Below are 18,785 nucleotides of genomic sequence, written 5' to 3' on the forward strand. Positions count from 1 at the left end.
TGTTTCCCCTCTAAGCATATACGACGATTTCTACCATCAGCATTTAAAAGCTGTTGATAAAACACCAGTTTTGCCCAGTAAGACCTGGTCTGTTTGCTGCTTTGCTGAAATGATAATTATAGAGAGACTAAAAAATAGGTTATTTATTTTTGACCTGATTCCAGCTTCTATGGACTGTACTTTCAAGACAAGATCAGAACAGCTTATTTCTTAGTTTAAGTGATAGATAGGATGGGAATGCAGAGTGCTGGCCTAATATGTGTGAGGCCCTACGTTCGATCCCTAGTTCTGAAAAAAAAAAAAAAAGGTAAGTCTCCTTAAAAAGAAAATTCTATGCTTGAAACAAGAGAAAATGTGAGAATTAAAGGCCCCATTTTTAAAGAGGAGCCCATACTGAGCTGATGAAAGCAACAGCACTATGAGCCAAGCTTACTGCTGGGCAAGTGAGATTTGCCTTGTCATTACTCAGATGACCCAGGACACAGAGCATATGAAGTCCCACATCCTTTTCCTAACAGCCCAACTGGAGCTAAGAAACAAGGAGGGGTGGGGCTGTTTTCTGGTGCATTTACCTTCCCAATTCTGGGCTGGAAAGAATAGCTGCCATCTCTAGGAGGTGCTAGAAATCAGGGAACCAAGTCTTGCTGATGAATTTCCCAAATGTACTAACCCTTCTGTGCCCTTGCCTCCTCCCAAACTTCAAGGGGTCACACCAGGAAGCAGCTACTAATTAAGAACACAATCCAGGGGCTGGGGATGTGGCTCAAGCAGTAGCATGCTTGCCTGGCATGCACGCGGCGCTGAGTTCGATCCTCAGCACCACATACAAATAAAGATGTTGTGTCTGCCGAAAACTAAACAAATAAAAATATATATATATAAAAAGAAAACAATCCAAAAGCTAAGGAATAAATTATTTCTTTATATTTATATTCTTCTACAAAGTATAAATGCTAATTCAGTAAGTCACTCTATGAGAAAAAGACCCTCTAAAGTGATACCCAATTTTATGAACACTAATTATTCTCCCAAGTCTGGATTTCCTAGAAGTCAGATCACTCACAACTAGGCTTGTCTTCCACTTCTCCACTTGAAGGTTGGCCTATTCCCCCAGTTGAATCTTAACTGGGGAAAATATAGAGAACCCACAAAAAAAAAAAAAAAAATGAAACCAGGGATGATCTAACCATTGAGCTACATCTCTAGTCTTTTTCTTTTTCTTTCTTTTTTTTTTTTTTGTTATGAAACAGGATCTTGTTAAGTTGCCTAGGCTGGCCTCAAACTTACAATCTTCTTGCCTCCCAAGTCACTGGGTTTACAAGTGAGTGTCACCACACAAGGCACAATACCAAAATTTGTCCAACACTCTGATAGTATTTTATTTCAAACTCTGATCTCTGCCCAGTGATTACAAAAGAATGTTGCCTATTAGCTCCCACAGTCTCTGCTGTGAAAAAATGTATCAGATGTTTGTTCAGTGAAACATATTGTCTTTCATCTAGACTCAGAAGCTAGACATATGATTTTAAAAATAAAAAGGGTCCATGGCTGTGCATACTAGCCAACGACCTGGGCCCAGCCATCAGACATGGTTGTAAGGATGAATCTGCTCAAAAGATCCAAGCAAGGCAGGAGGAAACAGCGGTGGTGTAAAAGAGATGGATGACTTCACAACGTCCAGAATCATCATCACCAGTGCTTTACCCCAAGAGTCATTTTTGTCGTCAGGCTAGCTGAGACTTATGGTTCTCTCTTTGTGCCTCTTCACATTTTCCCCAAGGTTCCAGCTGGGGGCCAGGAATCATCACCGTCTGAAAGATAGTAGTAGGCTGAGTTACCTGCCAGCCAAGACCATGGCTTACCCAGAAGGCTTCATCCCTGCCTCTACCCATCCCATAACAAAGAGTTCCTCTTCTCCACTGTTGAATCTTTCCCTCTCTCCTTAGGTGGAGCCCAAGAGGACTTAGGATGCCCATCTATTGACTGAGGTCTCTTCTTCCTCTGTGGCGCTGGGGATAGAACCCAGGGCCTTGTACATGCATGGCAAGGGATCTACCTATGAGCTATACCCTCAACCCCTGCCTCAGGCCTCTTAAACTGTACAAGCTTCCTTACCTTAAGAATGGGCTGCTTAGGGGGTGCCCATGGGGGAACAATCTTGCCGTGCATTCTCCAGCTCCCATAGGGGTTCAGCAGGTGTTTTTCAAACACAATATACTCTAAAACATCCTTGGGTACATCTTCTTGTCCATACATCAACCGCCCAAACCGATCATAGATGGCTAGAGTCTGTAAGGATGAAAGCAAATCTGGCATGTTAGGTTTTTTTGTTTTGTTTTCCTTTGTTTTGCCAAACAACCATTTTAGAAATAATCTTAACAAGAATTTTTAAATTTTCAAAAAATTTTTTAAATCTCAGAAGTCTAGGGCTGGGCTTATAGCTCTGTGGCAGAATGCTTGCCTCATACTTATGAGGTACTAGGTTCAATCCTCAGCACCACATAAAAAATAAATAAAACAAATAAAGATATTGTGTCCATCTTTAAAAAAAAATCTCAGAAGTCTGAATCAAAGACTATTTAATCAACTGCTGACACTTTTTTCTTAGAGATTCTTTGATGGGAAAGGGCAGAGTGGGGTTAACACTAGGAAGGGTGAGAGAGAATGTCCTTACACCACACCTTAGTAGGGCTAACATTATTAGCATTAGGAAGGGGCAATGACAGAAAGAAGACCACAGTGAACCTTTCCTTAGAACCTATAGTACTGGGCTGGGGATGTGGCTCAAGCGGTAGCGCGCTCGCCTGGCATGCATGCGACCTAGGTTTGATCCTCAGCACCACATACAAACAAAGATGTTGTGTCTGCCGAAAACTAAAAAATAAATATTAAAATTCTCTCTCTCTCTTTAAAAAAAAAAAAAAAAGAACCTACAGTACTGGAACTGGAGATGCAGCTCAGTGGTAGAGCCCCTGCTTAGCATGCATGAGGCCCTGGGTTCCATCCCAAGCATCACCAAAAAAAATTTAAAAAAAAATCCCCAAACCTCAAGTCCTGAACTAGAAGAAGATTCTGGAAGAAGATTCTAAATCTGAGAGAAAAGAGAAGCTGGAAGGAAAGCAAACTGGTGACTCTACCTGCCGTGTGTGCATGCGGACAGTAACCTGGCCATACATGTTGCTCTGGTTCACCATACTCGAGCAGCGAACCTGCACCACCTGGGCTGGCTCTAAAGATTCCACGAAGCCCCAGCGGACAGTCTTATACTTGATGTCCCAGACCATATTCTAAGGGCAGAGAAGAACAAGTTCAACTGGGTTTCCCCCTCCCTGTAAGGTTGCTGGAACTGCCACACTTGCTCTCACTTCCTGCAATACTACAGCCCACAGGCAGTGTTTCCCACCAAATGCTCTCTTGTGCCTTTTATTCCCAAGTCATGATTAAGCTACTGCTCAAGCTTTAGACTTTTCATCTAAATCACCTCCCCTGAGACCTACCTATCTCAAGGACCCTTCAAGTGAAAACCGCATTCCACACTATTGCCTGCATACCCAATGAGCCATATTTCCTCTCATTCACTTGCATAATCTATTAATGACTGCATATTTCTCTTCCCTCTCCCCTCACCTTTTAGCAGTAAAGGTAGGAATTTCACCAAGACCTATTGCTCTAATTATCCCTGGGGGGATTGATAGAAACTGAAGTTCTACAGATAGAAACTACAGCTGAATTTGTAGAAAACGAAGTTCTTATTCTTGAACTTCTAACTGAAGCATAAAGCACCCTCCCTTTTTTTTTTTTTTTTGGTACCAAGGATTGAACTCAGGGGTACTCAACCACTAAGCCACATCCCCAGCCCTATTTTTTGTATTTTCCTTAGAGACATGGTCTCACTGAATTGCTTAATGCCTTGCTATTTGCTGACGCAGGCTCATAAAGCCCTATTCTTGAGAGCCCCTAGTGCACCTAAGGCCCGTTACCAAATAAGCCTTGTGAACCCTTGTTAAATCCTTTGCTGCATTGCAGACATGTGTAGGTATGGCTTCACACAGCCTACTGTGACCTCAGGATCTACACCTCATGGTTTCAGCACTGTCCACTGAGGTACTCCTGCTTTTCTTCATTTGCTATGGATCTTACCAGACTCTGTGCCACGTCATTATCATTTAGCTAAAACTAAAAAAATTTAAGCCAGTGCCTTAAACTTACTACACTTTCAAATCTGATCCTTCATGCCAGGTGTAGTTGGTGGTACATGTCTGTAATCTCAGCAGCTCAGGAGGCTGCAGCAGGAAGATTGCAAGTTCAAAGTCCGCCTCTGCAACTTAGCAAGGTCCCGTTTCAAAATAAAAATAAAAAAGGGGTGCAGATATAGCAGTGAGTTGTTCAGCACCCCTGGGTTCAATCCTTGGTACCAAAAATAAATAAATAAATAAAAGAAGAATTAATTGAAAAGAAAAACAAAAAACTGATCCTTTGTAAGACAACACATCTATGCTCTGCCCTTCAGGTATCCAGCAGCTCTGAGAAGGATGAAAACCTACCGGAAAACAGTGTTCAGTTACCAAAGTATGAAGCCGGTCATGGTCTGAGCTAGGAAAGAGAGAGAGAGAGAGAGAGAGATATCACTGACACCTTCTTTTATGATGCCCTGTGTGAAAGTTGAATATGGACCTAAAAGTGAAAAACAATTCATTTTTACATTTTTCTGCACATGTATTGTAAGCCAGAAGACATGTTAAGTTCTAGAGACACAAAAATGAACCCTTCTTATCTATTATCCTACCTCAGAAGTTTTCAGGAGAAATAAATTCCATTTTTGATGAGCTCTCTTAGTCTTTTTTGGGTTTGTTTGTTTATTTTTGGTATCGAGGACTGAACTCGATATGGCACTCGACCACTGAGCCATATCCCCAGTTCTACTTTGTATTTTATTTAGAAACAGGGTCTAACTGAGTTGCTTAGCCGTTGCTGAGGTTGGCTTTGAATTTGTGATTCTCCCATCTTAGCCTCCCAAGCTCCTGAGTATTTATTTATTTTAAGGCAGGGTCTTGTTAGGTTGCCTCTGTTGCCCAGGCTGGCCTTGAAGTTGGGATTTTCCTGCTCAGTCTCCGAAGTAGCTGGGACTATAGGCACACACCACCATGCCTGGCTTAAGTTCATTTAATGTTAGAAGAGAACTTACACTGAAAAATAAAAGGAAGACATTCTGAAACATAACAGACAGAACTCATGTGAACCTACTCCCACTGCAAACATCTAGAAATGCTGGGTAAAATATAATGGATACACACACAAACATAGGTTGCTTTTTCACTTAGGAGTAGGTTATATCCTGGTAAACCCATCATTAAATTGAAAATACTGAAAGCTAAAGGCATACTTAATACACCTAACCTAACAATATCTTATAGTAACAAAGTATACCACAGAGTATTGAATGGTGGCTTCCCCTGCAGCTGCACATCATCATGAGACAAAATCATATGCATATTGGTAACTCAGGAAAGATCAAAAATCAAAATTCAAAGTATGGGTTTCTACTGAATATATATTACTTTCACACCATCATAAAGTAAAAAAAAAATATCCTAAGTTGAACCATTGTAAGTCAGGGATCATTTGCACACACATTTTTAAACAGGCAAGCCTAATTTACAAGGAAAAAAGGAAAATCCCCAGATGTAAGATATGAAGAGGGATCCAAAAACATTCAAAAAGGAAAAAATGCAACCTGATAGACTCTATGACAGCATGAAGGATGACTGAGCAATCCAGAAATAAATAGCACATTCTTTTTTTTTAATATTACTTTTTAGTTGTAGTTGGACACAATACCTTTATTTTATTGATTTATATGTGGGGTGAGGATCGAACCCAGGGCCCCGCATGTGCTAGGCAAGCACTCTATCGTTGAGCCACAACCCCAGCCCCTACATAGCACATTCTTAAATGGGTCAAAGAAGACAAGGGATATCAGAAAATACTCTGAGATAAATAAAAAATACAATATACCAAAACCTATGGGATGTAGCAAAAGTAATACTAAGAAGAAAATTCAGAGATGCAAATGCCCACATTAAAAAAGAAGAGTGGTCAAGTATATGCTTAGCATGGGTTTAATACCTGTAGCATGGGTGCGTACCTGTAGTCTCAGGGACTGAACAGCGTGACATATATTCGTCATGGGTTCCAGAAACTGGAAAGCCCAAGATCAGGACATTGGCAAATTCGATGTCTGGCATGGACCCATTCAACGTACATTGGTGCCTTCTTGCTAAGTCCCCAAAGGGCAAAAAGTTCTCTCAGGCCTCTTTTATAAGGGCCCTAATTCCATTCATTAGGGCTCTGTTCTCATAATTTGATCACCTCCCTAAGGATCCAAAGCCTAATACGATCACCTTGGCTGTTAAGATTTCAACATATAATTTTAGGAGGACACAATGATTCAGAGAACAGCATTAGAATAGGCAAATTTATAAAGTGAGAAAATAGAATGGATGTTAACAAAAGAGAAGGGAAAATGGGTAATTATTGCTTAATGACCATAAGGTTTCTGTTTGGGATGATGAACAAGTTCTAGAAATGAATAGTGATAATGGTGGTGCAACAACCACTGAATTATACACTGAAATTGTTAAAATGGTAACTTTTATAATATAAAATTTTATAATATTTTATATTTTATATTAGGCATATTTATTACAAACATGTATAAATATATAAAAGATGTTAATAAAGATATATATATCTATATATATATATAGAGAGAGAGATATATATATATACTTTTTATTTTTTGGTACCAGGGATTGAACCCAGGAATTCTTAATCACTGAGCCACACCTCTAGCCCTTTTTTTTTTTAATTATTTTTTTAGTTGTAGTTGGACGCAATATCTTTATTTTATTTATTTTTATATGGTGCTAAGGATCGAACCCAGGGCCTCACACGTGTTAGGCAAACGCTCTACTGCTGACCCACAACCCCAGCCCCACCCCTAGCCCTTTTAAATTTTTATTTTGATACAAGGTCTCACTAAATTGCTCAGGACCTTGCTAAATTTTTGAGGCTGCCCTTACACTTGTAATGCTCTGTCTCAGCCTCCTGAATCAATGGGATTACAAGTGTGCATTACCACACCCAGCTAAAGATGTGTGTGTGTGTGTGTATTTTTTTTTGTAGTTATAGATGGACACAATAGATAGATAAATCTATCTATCTATCTATCTATCTATCTATCTATCTATCTATCTATTTATTTATTCATTTTGTGGGGCTGAGGATGAAACACAGTGCAGGCACTCTACCACTAAGCCATAACCCCAGCCCCTAAAGGTATAGTTTTTGACATGATTATATCTTTAATTTTTCTTTTTCTTCTTCCTTTTAAGAGAAGGTTTTTCCATATATGTTGTCCAGGCTGGCCTAGAACTCCTACCTCACTCAGTCCTCCAGCCTCAATATCCCAAGTAGCTAGGATTACAGGTGTGCTCCATGGTACCCAGCATATCTTTTGATTCTTAAAAAATAAATATTTGGGCTGAGTAAGGTGGTGTGGGTCTATAATTCCAGCTACTGAGGAGGTTAACACTGGAGGATTCCAAGTTCAAGGCCAACATGGGCAACACAGCAAAACTCTACTCAAAATCAAAAAATGTAAAAGGGCTAGTTATGTAGCTCAGTGGTAGAGCATGTGCTTAGCACTGCATAAGGCCCTGGACTCGCTCCCCAGTACCAAAAAACAAAACTATTTTTTAGAAAAATGCAGGCATACAAAAGATAAGAACTAACCAAAATCAAAAAGAGGGGAGAGAAAAGGCAACTGAAAACAATTGTATAGCATATATAGATTGTGGAGTTACCAAAGATTTTAAAATAAGTGTAATAATATGTTTAAGAATTCAGGGGCTGGGGATATAGTTCAATTGGTAGAGTACTTGTCTTGCATGGATAAGGCCTTGGGTTCAATCCCCAGTACCACCAAAAAAAAAAAAAAAAAAAAGAATTCAGGAGCAACCACCTGCTATTGGGTCCCCCCTTGCTCTGTGGGAGCTCTGTCACTTTTCTCCTTACTTAAATAAATCCTATTCCTTTCATTCTTGCAAAAAAACAAGGAAAGAAAATAAATTAGAGCCAGGCACAATGGCACATGCCTATAATCCCAGCAGCTCAGGAGGCTGAGCCCTAAACAACCTTAGCAAAACTCTGTCTCAAAATAAAAGAGCTGGGGACATAGCTCAGTGGCAAAGCACCCCTGGGTTCAATTCCCAGTACCAAAAAAAAAAAAAAAAAAGAGAGAGAGAGAAAAGAAATTAGGTGACACGACAGATGTGCATCTGTAATCCCAGCTACTTGGGGTGGGGAGCACAGGGAGTAGCTGAGCCAGAAGGATATTTGGCCTAGTAATTCAAGGCCAGCTTGGGCAACATATCAATACCTTGACTCTCTCTCTCTCTCTCTTTTTTTTTTAGTTGTACTTGGACACAATACTTTTATTTTATTTATTGTATGTGGTGCTAGGCGAGCACTCTACCACTGAGCAACAACCCCAGCCCAAAAAACCTTGACTCTATAAAATAAATAAATAAATAAAAAACATAATAAAGTAAGAAGTTAGATGACAAGATGGAAAATTTTAGCAGAGAAACTGGACACAGTAAAAAACAACAAGGGGCTGGGGATGTAGCTCAAGCGGTAGCACGCTCGCCTGGCATGTGTGTGGCCCAGCTTCGATCCTCAGCACCACATACAAACAAAGATGTTGTGTCCGCCGAAAACTAAAAAATAAACATTAAAAAAAAAAAAAACCCAACAACAACAAGGGCTGGGATTGTGGCTCAGCGATAGAGCGCTTGTCTAGAACAGACGGGACCCGGGTTCAATTCTCAGCACCACATAAAAATAAAGGCATTGTGTTGTGTCCATCTACACCTAAAAAAATATAAAATATTTAAACAACAACAACAAAAATCAAGTGAAAAAAGATCAAGCTAAGTTTAACAGCAAATTACATACATTAAAAAGACAAGAAGACAAACCAGAGGGCTGGGGATGTGGCTCAAGCGGTAGCGTGCTTGCCTGGCATGCGTGCGGCCTGAGTTCGATCCCCAGCACCACATACAAAACAAAGATGTTGTGTCCGCTGATAACTAAAAAATAAATATTAAAATTCTCTCTCTCTCTCCCTCTCTCACTCTCTCTTTAAAAAAAAAAAAAAAAAAAAAGACAAACCAGAAATAATCAGACTAAAGATGTAGAGACGGGAAAAAAAAATGACTGGAAAAATACTAAAAAAGAGCCTAAAACACATTTGGCACATAGTGAAAAGCTCTAACATATGTCTATTGAAAAATCACACAATGAAACGAAAAAGTAGAGCAGAAGCAACATTTGAAGAGATATTCTGAGAATCTTCCAACACTGAAAAAATACCCTAAAATTTAAAAACCAATAGGAAACATACCAGAACAAAGACACACACACAAATACACACACACAAACACACACAACTGTAAGTACATCATAGTAAATTGCTGAATACTCAAGGGAGAGAAAAAAATCTTAAAAGCAGCCAGATGAAAAGAAACTTTAACTTCAAAGAAACAACTAGAAAATAGATAACTTTCCAATAGAAACAGCAATAACCAAAAGATTATATCTTCAAAATGCTCATAGAAAATAAGAAAGAAGGAAGGAATTCTTTCAGGTTTGGGAAGGGAAGTAAACAAAACATGAAAGCTACATAAAAAGAAACCAGAACCAAAAATTTAGACCACAATAGCATGGAAGGGGGATAAGGCAGTGATTAAAATTAAAGTGTTTGCTGGGCACAGTGGCACACATCTGTAATCCCAGCAACTCAGGAGACTGAGGCATGAGGATCATGAGTTCAAAGCCAGCCTCAACAACTTATCGAGGCCCTAAGTGATCCAGCAAGACCCTATCTCAAGATAAAAATGTTCTGCCAGACATGGTGGCCTACACCTGTAATCCAAGCTACTTGGGAGGGTATGGCAAGAGGACTACAAGTCTGAGGCCAGCCCGGACAACTTAGCAAGACTTTGTATCAAAATAAAAAGTGCTGGGGGGGGCTGGGGATGTGGCTCAAGCGGTAGCTTTTGCGCTCGCCTGGCATGCGTGCGGCCCGGGTTCGATCCCCAGCACCACATACCAACAAAGATGTTGTGTCCGCCAAGAACTAAAAAACTAAAAAATAAATATTAAAAAATTCTCTCTCTCTCTCTCCTCTCTCATTCTCTCCTTAAAAAAATAAAAAAAAAAATAAAAAAAAAAATAAAAAGTGCTGGGGAATATAGCTCAGTAGTCAAGTGCCTCTGGGTTCAATCCCTAGCACCACCAAAAAAAAAAAAAAAAAAAAAAAAAAGTTAAAATGCCCTTGGTTGAAAAAAAGTTAAAATGTCCTTGGTTGAATAAAATTTAAAAAGCTGGAAATTTTCAAAAGTAACTAATTCAAAATAAGGAAAAGAAAATGTACATACATAAGACAAATGTACAAAAAAGATCAGGATGATTTAAGCCATTCCAGCATAGTCCCAACACTTGCAGGTAAAACTGAGGCAGACCAAATGGTAAAAACTCCTACAAGCAGGGAGAGAAGCAAAACATCACTTCAGTCACTAATTACTTTCCACATTGCAAGTTCTCTCAAAGAACTCTTTTTTTTTTTAATATTTATTTTTTAGTTGTAGTTAGACACAATATGTTTATTTATATATGGTGCTGAGGATCGAACCCACGGCCTCACACATGCTAGGTGAGCTCTCTACCACTGAGCCACAACCCCAGCCCCAAAACTCTTTTTTTTTAAATTGTTGATGGACCTTTATTTTATTTGTTTATTTATATATGGTGCTAAGAATGGAATCCAGTGCCTCACACATGCCAGGCAAACACTGTACCACTGAGCTACAATCCCAGCCCCTCACTCTAGAACTCTTATTTGAAGGAAAAGGAAATAAATATGTGCAGAAAACTGTGCCTTGGGGCTGTGTTGTGGCTCAGTGGTAGAGTACATGCCTAGCATGTGAGGCATTGGGTTCCATTCTTAGCACTGTATATAAATAAGTGAATAAAAATAAAGTTCCATCAAAATCTAAAAATATATATTTAAAAAAATGTGCCTAGGATAATAGCTATTGAGAACAAACACATACAAGATAGGGAGTTCACTTACTTGTTTAGACAAAGGTGAGCTTCTATGAAAATATCCTTAGCTTTTTCAGGGAAGTCCTTTGTTTTAAAATTAGCATCAAATTCTTTTATCTTCCGGATTCTGTAAAATTAAGCATGAGAATCATTATAAAGAAAGCTTCATAAAATTCCCATAACTCCTAACTTACATTAACCTCCATTAGTACCTGCTCATTCAATAATTAATTTTTGAATGTGTCAATTCCTGTAAATTTAAGCCTCAAACTCTCAAATCAATCATTCAAGGCTCTCAAAGTGAAATTTTAGAATTCTGGGATTGAAAAAAATTATCCTGGTTGGGGTTGTGGCTCAGCAGTAGTGCGCTTGCCTAGCATGTGTGAGGCACTGGGTTTGATTCTCAGCACCACATACAAATAAGTGAAAATAAAAGTCCATCAACAATTTTAAAAAATATTTTAAAAAATTATCCTATGAGCACCAAGACAGAAAGAACAACCCAGAAGCATAGTTTAGTGACAGAGCACATGCTCAGCACCTGAATACCTTGTTCAATCCCAAGGAAAGACAGGAAAGAAAGAAAGATAAAAAGGTAGGAAGGAGGGAGGGAAGGCAAGGAAAAAAGGAAGGAAGGAAGAATGGATGATCAAACAGTTTTCACTCAAAGCTGGGGATAAGTTCAGTTGGGCTGGGGATAAAGCTCAGTTGGCAGAGTGCTTGCCTTGCGTGCACAAGACTCTGGTTTAAATCCCCAGCACGACAAAAATAAAAATCAGAATGAAGAAGTACTTTTTGTACTGGGGACTGAATCCAGGGATATTCTACCACAGAGCTACACAGCCCTTTTATTTTTTGAGATAGGTGACTGGGTTTACAGGTATGCACTAGCATGCCAAGTGGAGCAGTACTTCCCCCCACCCCATACTAGGGATTGAACCCAGGGCCTCACATATGCTAGGCAAGTACTATACCACTGAGGTATATCCCCAGCTTCAGAACAATGGTTTTAATTGAGGAAAAAGTAAATCTGGCCCAGAATTGTATTCCTGAGAAAATTATAAATGAAGTAGGAGAATAAAAGATGATTTATTTTTTTCTTTGAGTACTGGGGATTGAACCTAGGGGTGCTTAACCACAGAACCACATCCCTCTCAGCCTTTTTTATTGAGAGGATCTTTATAAGTTGTTTAGGGCCTCGCTAAGTTGGTAAGACTGGCTTTGAATTTGTGATCCTCCTGCCTCAGCCTCCTGAGCTGCTGGGATTATAGGCAATACCACAATATCCAGTAAGATTTCTCTTTTATATTTGCAAAATCTCATTTATTGACCATGCACTGTTTTGGGGTTTTGTTTTTAATATTTTAGTTGTGAATGGACACAATACCTTTATTTATTTATTTTTATGTGGTGCTAAGCATTAAACCCAGTGCCTCACACATGCTAGGTAAGAGCTCCACCACTAAGCTACAGCCCCAGCCCCCCATAAATTGTTTCTTAGGAAGCTACTAAAGAATATGTCATCAGAGTAAAAAATAAAGTAGTGTAGACCCAGCAACTTGGGAAACTGAGGCAGGGGAATAATTAGTATAAGGCCAGTCTGGGAAATAGAGGGATCTCATCTGAAAAAGCAAAAAAACAAACCAAAACCAAACAACACATGAAAGGGGAAGACACAGGATCCAAGAAACAGGGACTACAACACAAAAGAAAAAAAAGGAATGTTAGGCTGTTGACTAAATAGATCCCAAGATGTACAGTGGGGCCCAAAAAGCAACTAACTAAGACTGAAATAGACAGGTTCCAGGAACAATTTCTTGAGGATTAAACTGATAAATAGGGCTGGGGATGTGGCTCAAGCGGTAGCGCGCTCGCCTGGCATGCGTGTGGCCCGGGTTCGATCCTCAGCACCACATACCAACAAAGATGTTATGTCCGCCGAGAACTAAAAAATAAATATTAAAAATTATCTCTCTCCTCTCTCACTCTCTCTTTAAAAAATAAAAAATAAAAAATTCTCTCTCTCTTGGGGCTGGGAATGTGGCTCAGGCGGTAGCGCGCTCGTCTGACATGCGTGCAGCCCGGGTTCGATCCTCAGCACCACATACCAACAAAAGATGTTGTGTCCGCCGAGAACTAAGAAATAAATATTAAAAATTCTCTCTCTCTCTCTCTCTCTCTCTAAAAAAAAAAAAAAGAAAAAAAATTCTCTCTCTCTCTCTCTCTCTCCTCTCTCACTCTCTCTTTAAAAAAAAAACTAATACTTAATGTTTTAAATGTAATAAAAGGGGATTTACATAAATACAGGTTTTTTTTAAGCAAAATAGAAAACACGACCTTCAGAAAAAAAAATTTATGTTGGAAAAGAAAAACAATCACAATGTATTATATGATTCATAAGTCAACAGCATTTTGAGTTATAATTTTATATAATTAGGGAATCCTGATTTAATCAGAGTGTAACTATAAATATATTCAAAGTATGAAGAACACCATCCAGTAGAATTTATCCCAGGAATGCAAGGTTAGTAACTATAAATATATTCAAAGTTTGAAGAACACCATCCAGTAGAATTTATTCCAGGAATGCAAGGTTAGCTTAAAATTTGAATGTCAATTAGTGTAACATACCGTATGGACAGAATAAAGACAAATAGACCATCATCTCAATAGATACCACAAAAGCATTTGACAGTTGTTGGTGGTATATGTCTATAATCTCTGCTACTTGGTAGGCTGAGGCACAGGATCACAAGTTTGAGGCCAGACTGGACAACTAAGGAAGAACCTGTCTCAAAATTTAAAAAATGTAAAAAAAGGGCTAGGGATGAAGCTAGAGTATCCCTGGGCTCAATCCACATTATGGGATGAGGATGGGGTGGCATTTGACAAAAACCAACACCTTTTCTTTCTTTGTTTTTAAAAGAGAGAGAGAGAAAAAAAATTTTTTTAATATTTATTTTTTAGTTTTTGGCAGACACAACATCTTTGTTTGTATGTGGTGCTAAGGATTGAACCCGGGCTGCACGCATGCCAGGCAAGCGCGCTACCGCTTGAGCCACATCCCCAGCCCCTAACCAACACCTTTTCAATAATTTTTTTCACTACAGAGCCTTGCTCGTATTGTTCTGTCTCTCTAGAATGCCATTCTCTGCTATCCTTCTCCACCCAGCTAACTCCAAACAATCCCTTAGGTCCCAACTTTAAAATATCATTTCCTCAGGGAAGCCTTCCCTGCTCCACCAGATTGTCATCTTTCCCTGTCATGTGTTCCCACAGCACTCATACTTCAGCTTATCTATAATTATTTAATTGTATGCAATCAGTATTTACAATGACTGTTTTTCCTTCCTAGAATGGTAACTCTATGAAAAAATTATATGAGTTTTGTTCATCATAATTATCAGAGACCCCACAGTTCAGGAGCAAATATTAGCAGTACAGTTATTAGAAAAAGTAAGTATAAGTGTTCAGTTACAATTAAAGCAAAAGCAGCACTAAAAAGAGTTAGAAAAGGCCTAACAGCAGACACTACTCTTTTTTTTTTTAGGAGGGGAGAGAGAGAATTTTATATTTATTTTTTAGTTTTCTGCAGACACAACATCTTTGTTTGTATGTGGTGCTGAGGATCGAACCCAAGCCGCATGTATGCCAGGCAAGCACGATACCGCTTGAGCCACATCCCCAGCCCACAGACACTACTCTTAAAACGGGTTTTATGTTAGTAAGGCAACGCAAGGGTGTTTTCACGATGTGCAAAGAGAACTCTAAGGAATTGGCAATTAGTTCAGAAATGCTGAAGTTTAGGATGAGGAAAATGGAACAAGGGGCAAAAGATGATGATAGAGGAGGTGGCAAGGGCTAGATCACAAGTGTTGCCTATCACTAAAGAAATCTGGATTTTATTCTTCAGGCAATGGAGTACCACAGAGTTTAAAGCAGAGAAGGTGATATGATAAAATCTGTATTTAGAGAAGTAAGTCATGGCCATGTGAAAAACTAACACTGACAATATACTTGTACTCAAAACCTATACATAATCCCAAAGCACTTATAATTTAGATTCAGAAAGTGACAAATACTAAGTGATTTTGTACTTTCAATTAAGAAGTTCAAGATCCTGCTCCTTAAGGCCCTATTCATTCCCTGTAACAGATGTCTTCTTGACCCTTTTTTTTAACTTTTATTACTCTTTGAAGCTTTAACTCTAAGATAATTCTTAAATAAATATGCTGCCTTTATTATTATTTATTAAAAAATTTAAATGTGATTGCAAAAGGGGTCCACATATTCACTGATTTGACTAAATTATCAATAAAGGTTGAGATGTTAAGAATCAGAATGCCACTTGGGTTGTGGCTCAGCGGTTAGAGGACTCGCCTGGCATGGGCGAGGCCCTGGGTTCGATCCTCAGCACCACATAAAAATAAATAAACAAAATAAAGATATTGTGTCCAACTACAACTAAAAAATAAATATTTCAAAAAAAGGAATTAGAATGCCCACATTATTCTGCATTAAATACAAATCTATTACAGAAGACAATACTGACAAAACATTAAAGATATACTCAACCCAATTAACCCAAGAAGGCATCTCTGGGATAAAGTAACAATAAGAAACTTCTATTTGAACATTGACCCATAATTGTCTCCAACACCTACGACAATTGTGATGCTGCATTTTTCTTCAATCGCTCAGTTCTCTGTTTCAGTCCTTCCTTTGAAAGAGATGACATTCGAGCATCACCCTCAGGAGGAACATAAGTATCAAAGATACCAGCTGTAAGGAGAGAAGAAAACTAAATAGGTTTTAAAAGAATCATAAAAAATCACCTTCAGGTCACATAAAATTGGGAAGGATCCTGGATAAAAAGTAAACTAATCTATAAAATAGGTTTCCACATAGAAGAAACCATGTTATACTAGGAAAAAAACAGAATAATTTAAAAGTCTGTTTCTACTTCTACAAAATGCAGAAATTTCACATTTGCTTTCTAGAAATACTGTGAAAACAAGATCAAGATTTTATGAAACACAATGTATATAAAATAAATACTGGGGCTGAACTGATTTAGTGGTTAATTAAATGCTATCAATCTTAGTTCAAGAATTCCAAGTTCTAGAAGGTCTCTGATAGTAGAGTATCGGGTAAAGGTCCCCAAAATACTGCACCTCACCTGTACAGGCCACATGTATGGGCCGATCCAAACGTTCTGGGGGAATAACCAATCCTGCTTTCCGGGCATATTCTATAAACTCCTTTTCTGTTTTGTATTTGGGTTCATAAGCAGGAGGTGTGAAACGTTTTTTAGTTCTTACTGGAACTACAGCTGTAGACTGAGTTATCAAGAGTGACTGAAATATAAGGAACAGATTAGAGTATAGGCAACCTGAAAAAAAAAAAATCTATTTTGAACAAACTCTAAGCAATGCATATCCAAAGATTGTTTCAGGAAGAATTATAATGGAGAAAATGCACCGATGCCTTAACACCTAGGGACATATCAGACTCCACAGTTAGCAACTTTTATTAACATCACTCAACATTTATTTACAAAAGGCTTTCTTCTATGGGCTGGGGATGTGGCTCAAGGTAGCGCGCTCGCCTGGTATTCGGGCAGCCCGGGTTAGATCCTCAGCACCACATACCAACAAAGATGTTGTGTCCGCCAAGAACTAAAAAAAAGTAAATATTAAAAATTCTCTCTCTCTCTCTCTCCTCTCCCACTCTCTCTTTAAAAAAGAAAAAAAGGCTTTCTTCTAGTACATTCCATAGTACTACTAGATACAGAGTTATTAAAGTAAAGCACTTTCAAAGAACTTTTCAAACTGAGGAGGAACTTCAATATCAACCCAATACCCACATGAATGGAACGCTGTTATTGAAATATAAGCAAAGTTCTCTTCTTGACACCTTTTGCTCATTCTATCAGGAATCTCACTGGAAACTATTCTACTGTTCTAGCTCCCATTGAACAAAAAATAATTTAAAGGCCAGGTGACCTGCTCACTCTGATCATAAGATTTGCTCAGGAAGGGGCAGTGACAATAAAGGACTCCCTCCTTTCCACCTACCTTTTTTTTTAATATTTATTTTTTAGTTTTAGGTGGATATAATATTCTTATTTTATTTTTATGTGGTGCTGAGGATCGAACCCAGTGCCTCATGCATGATAGGCAAGTGCTCTACCACTGAGCCACAAATCTCAGCCCTTCCAGCTACCTCTTTTTTTTTTAATTGGTCATTGAACCCAGGGGCACTTTACCACTGAGTCACATCCTCAGCCCTTTTATTATTTTGAGACTAGGTCTCCCCAAGTTGCTTTGGGCTTCACTAAACTGCTGAGGCTCGCCTCGAACTTGGGATTCTTCTGGCTCAGCCTCCGGAATCGCTGGGATTACAGGCCACCTTTCCAGCTATCAATTTAGGCTATGTATAAGAATCCAGGAGAAGCGGGCCCACCCGCCAAGGCTCCACTTCTTTCCCCTTTAACACCTCCAGATAGACCCAATCCAAACTGAAGGGACCTAATTCATTTAACCTTAAGGCCCCGCACAGGATCTCCCCATTAGATCACCAAGCCACGTAAGGGAATCTCGTCCATCTCAAAACTTTTCCCCAAACTAGTTCTGGCCGCTTGGCCCAATTGCACCAAGGACAACTGCGCAACGAATATTCCCTTCTATTCTATCCTCCTTCTCCAGTCTTTAGCGTCCTATCTGTCCTGTCCCTACCCACCTGCCGAGACCACCATCCCAAAGCTTTGGATAAGGAAGCCAACCTCCGAGGCACGGGGGCTGCCATTTTGTTCACGCAAAGGCCGCTGGGATGGGGGCTCTGCAAGAAAAGTGTGAGGTAGGAGAGAAGGCGCAAAGGGTGGAGCTAGCTCGGGAGTGGAATTTTCCAGGGAGCGCGCCCTCTGACGAAATGTGAGCCGCGTGGACGCGCACGTGCTCGCGGGGGTAGGGAGGGTCGCGTACGGACGCGCGCGTGCGCAGTTGGGGGTATGGAGAAATGCACGGCTGTCACGCGCCGGCTGGAGAATGCTTGAGTTCCAGCTGCGCGTGCGCATAAGGCTGTCTAGCGGCTTGGGATTTCTGCATTCCTATGTGTTTGACACCTTGCTGCACCTTACTTAAGTTCGGTAAAAAAATAAAAAGGTGTTCCCTCTGAATTCAAGAGAGTTCTGAGGAGACAAGTATTTACCTTAAAATACCTTAAAGTATTTACATTGAAGGTTTCTTGGATCCCAGAAAGGGCGAAAATGACTAATTTCTGGATCTTTATCTGACCTTATATTATATGCTCTGTAACCTAAAACCTGAGCCTCAAGTTTTCCCTATCTACCTGGGAAGAAAAGTATTATTGTTGAATTAGGAGAATTGTCCATTGTGTTTACTAAGGCAAAAGGTACCCAAGACATTCTTGATTTGTCATTTCAGAAAAGTCACAGGCTTAAAATTAACAAATTTAATAATAGTTGATACTTAGAAATCACTTACCAGCTGCCTGGCAATTTTCTAAGCATTTTACATCCTTTAACTCAATCTTCACCAAATAAGAACAGTATTCCCATTTTACATTATATGGTTGAATCACAGAGGAATTAAGTG

At 39.3% G+C, this 18,785-nt stretch overlaps 1 protein-coding gene across 3 annotated transcripts; it reads right to left on the reverse strand.

Annotated features, from left to right (window-relative positions):
- Positions 1 to 902: 902 nt before the first annotated feature.
- Mrpl45 (mitochondrial ribosomal protein L45) lies at positions 903 to 18,070 on the reverse strand. Of its 3 annotated transcripts, XM_078042136.1 has the most exons (8): positions 17,911 to 18,070; positions 16,349 to 16,526; positions 15,834 to 15,951; positions 11,198 to 11,296; positions 4,545 to 4,593; positions 3,138 to 3,287; positions 2,116 to 2,289; positions 903 to 1,811 (listed from the first exon to the last, which is right to left on the reverse strand). In XM_078042136.1, exons 1-8 carry the CDS (start codon positions 17,974 to 17,976, stop codon positions 1,725 to 1,727), a joined length of 921 nt encoding a protein of 306 aa, XP_077898262.1. In that variant the 5' UTR covers positions 17,977 to 18,070; the 3' UTR covers positions 903 to 1,724. The 3 variants fall into 3 exon arrangements, with proteins under 3 accessions (XP_077898262.1, XP_077898263.1, XP_077898264.1); XM_078042137.1 differs by lacking the exon at positions 11,198 to 11,296; XM_078042138.1 differs by lacking the exon at positions 3,138 to 3,287.
- Positions 18,071 to 18,785: the final 715 nt, after the last annotated feature.

This window comes from Ictidomys tridecemlineatus, chromosome 3, assembly GCF_052094955.1.
Source record: "Ictidomys tridecemlineatus isolate mIctTri1 chromosome 3, mIctTri1.hap1, whole genome shotgun sequence".
NCBI classification, from domain to species: Eukaryota; Metazoa; Chordata; class Mammalia; order Rodentia; family Sciuridae; genus Ictidomys; species Ictidomys tridecemlineatus.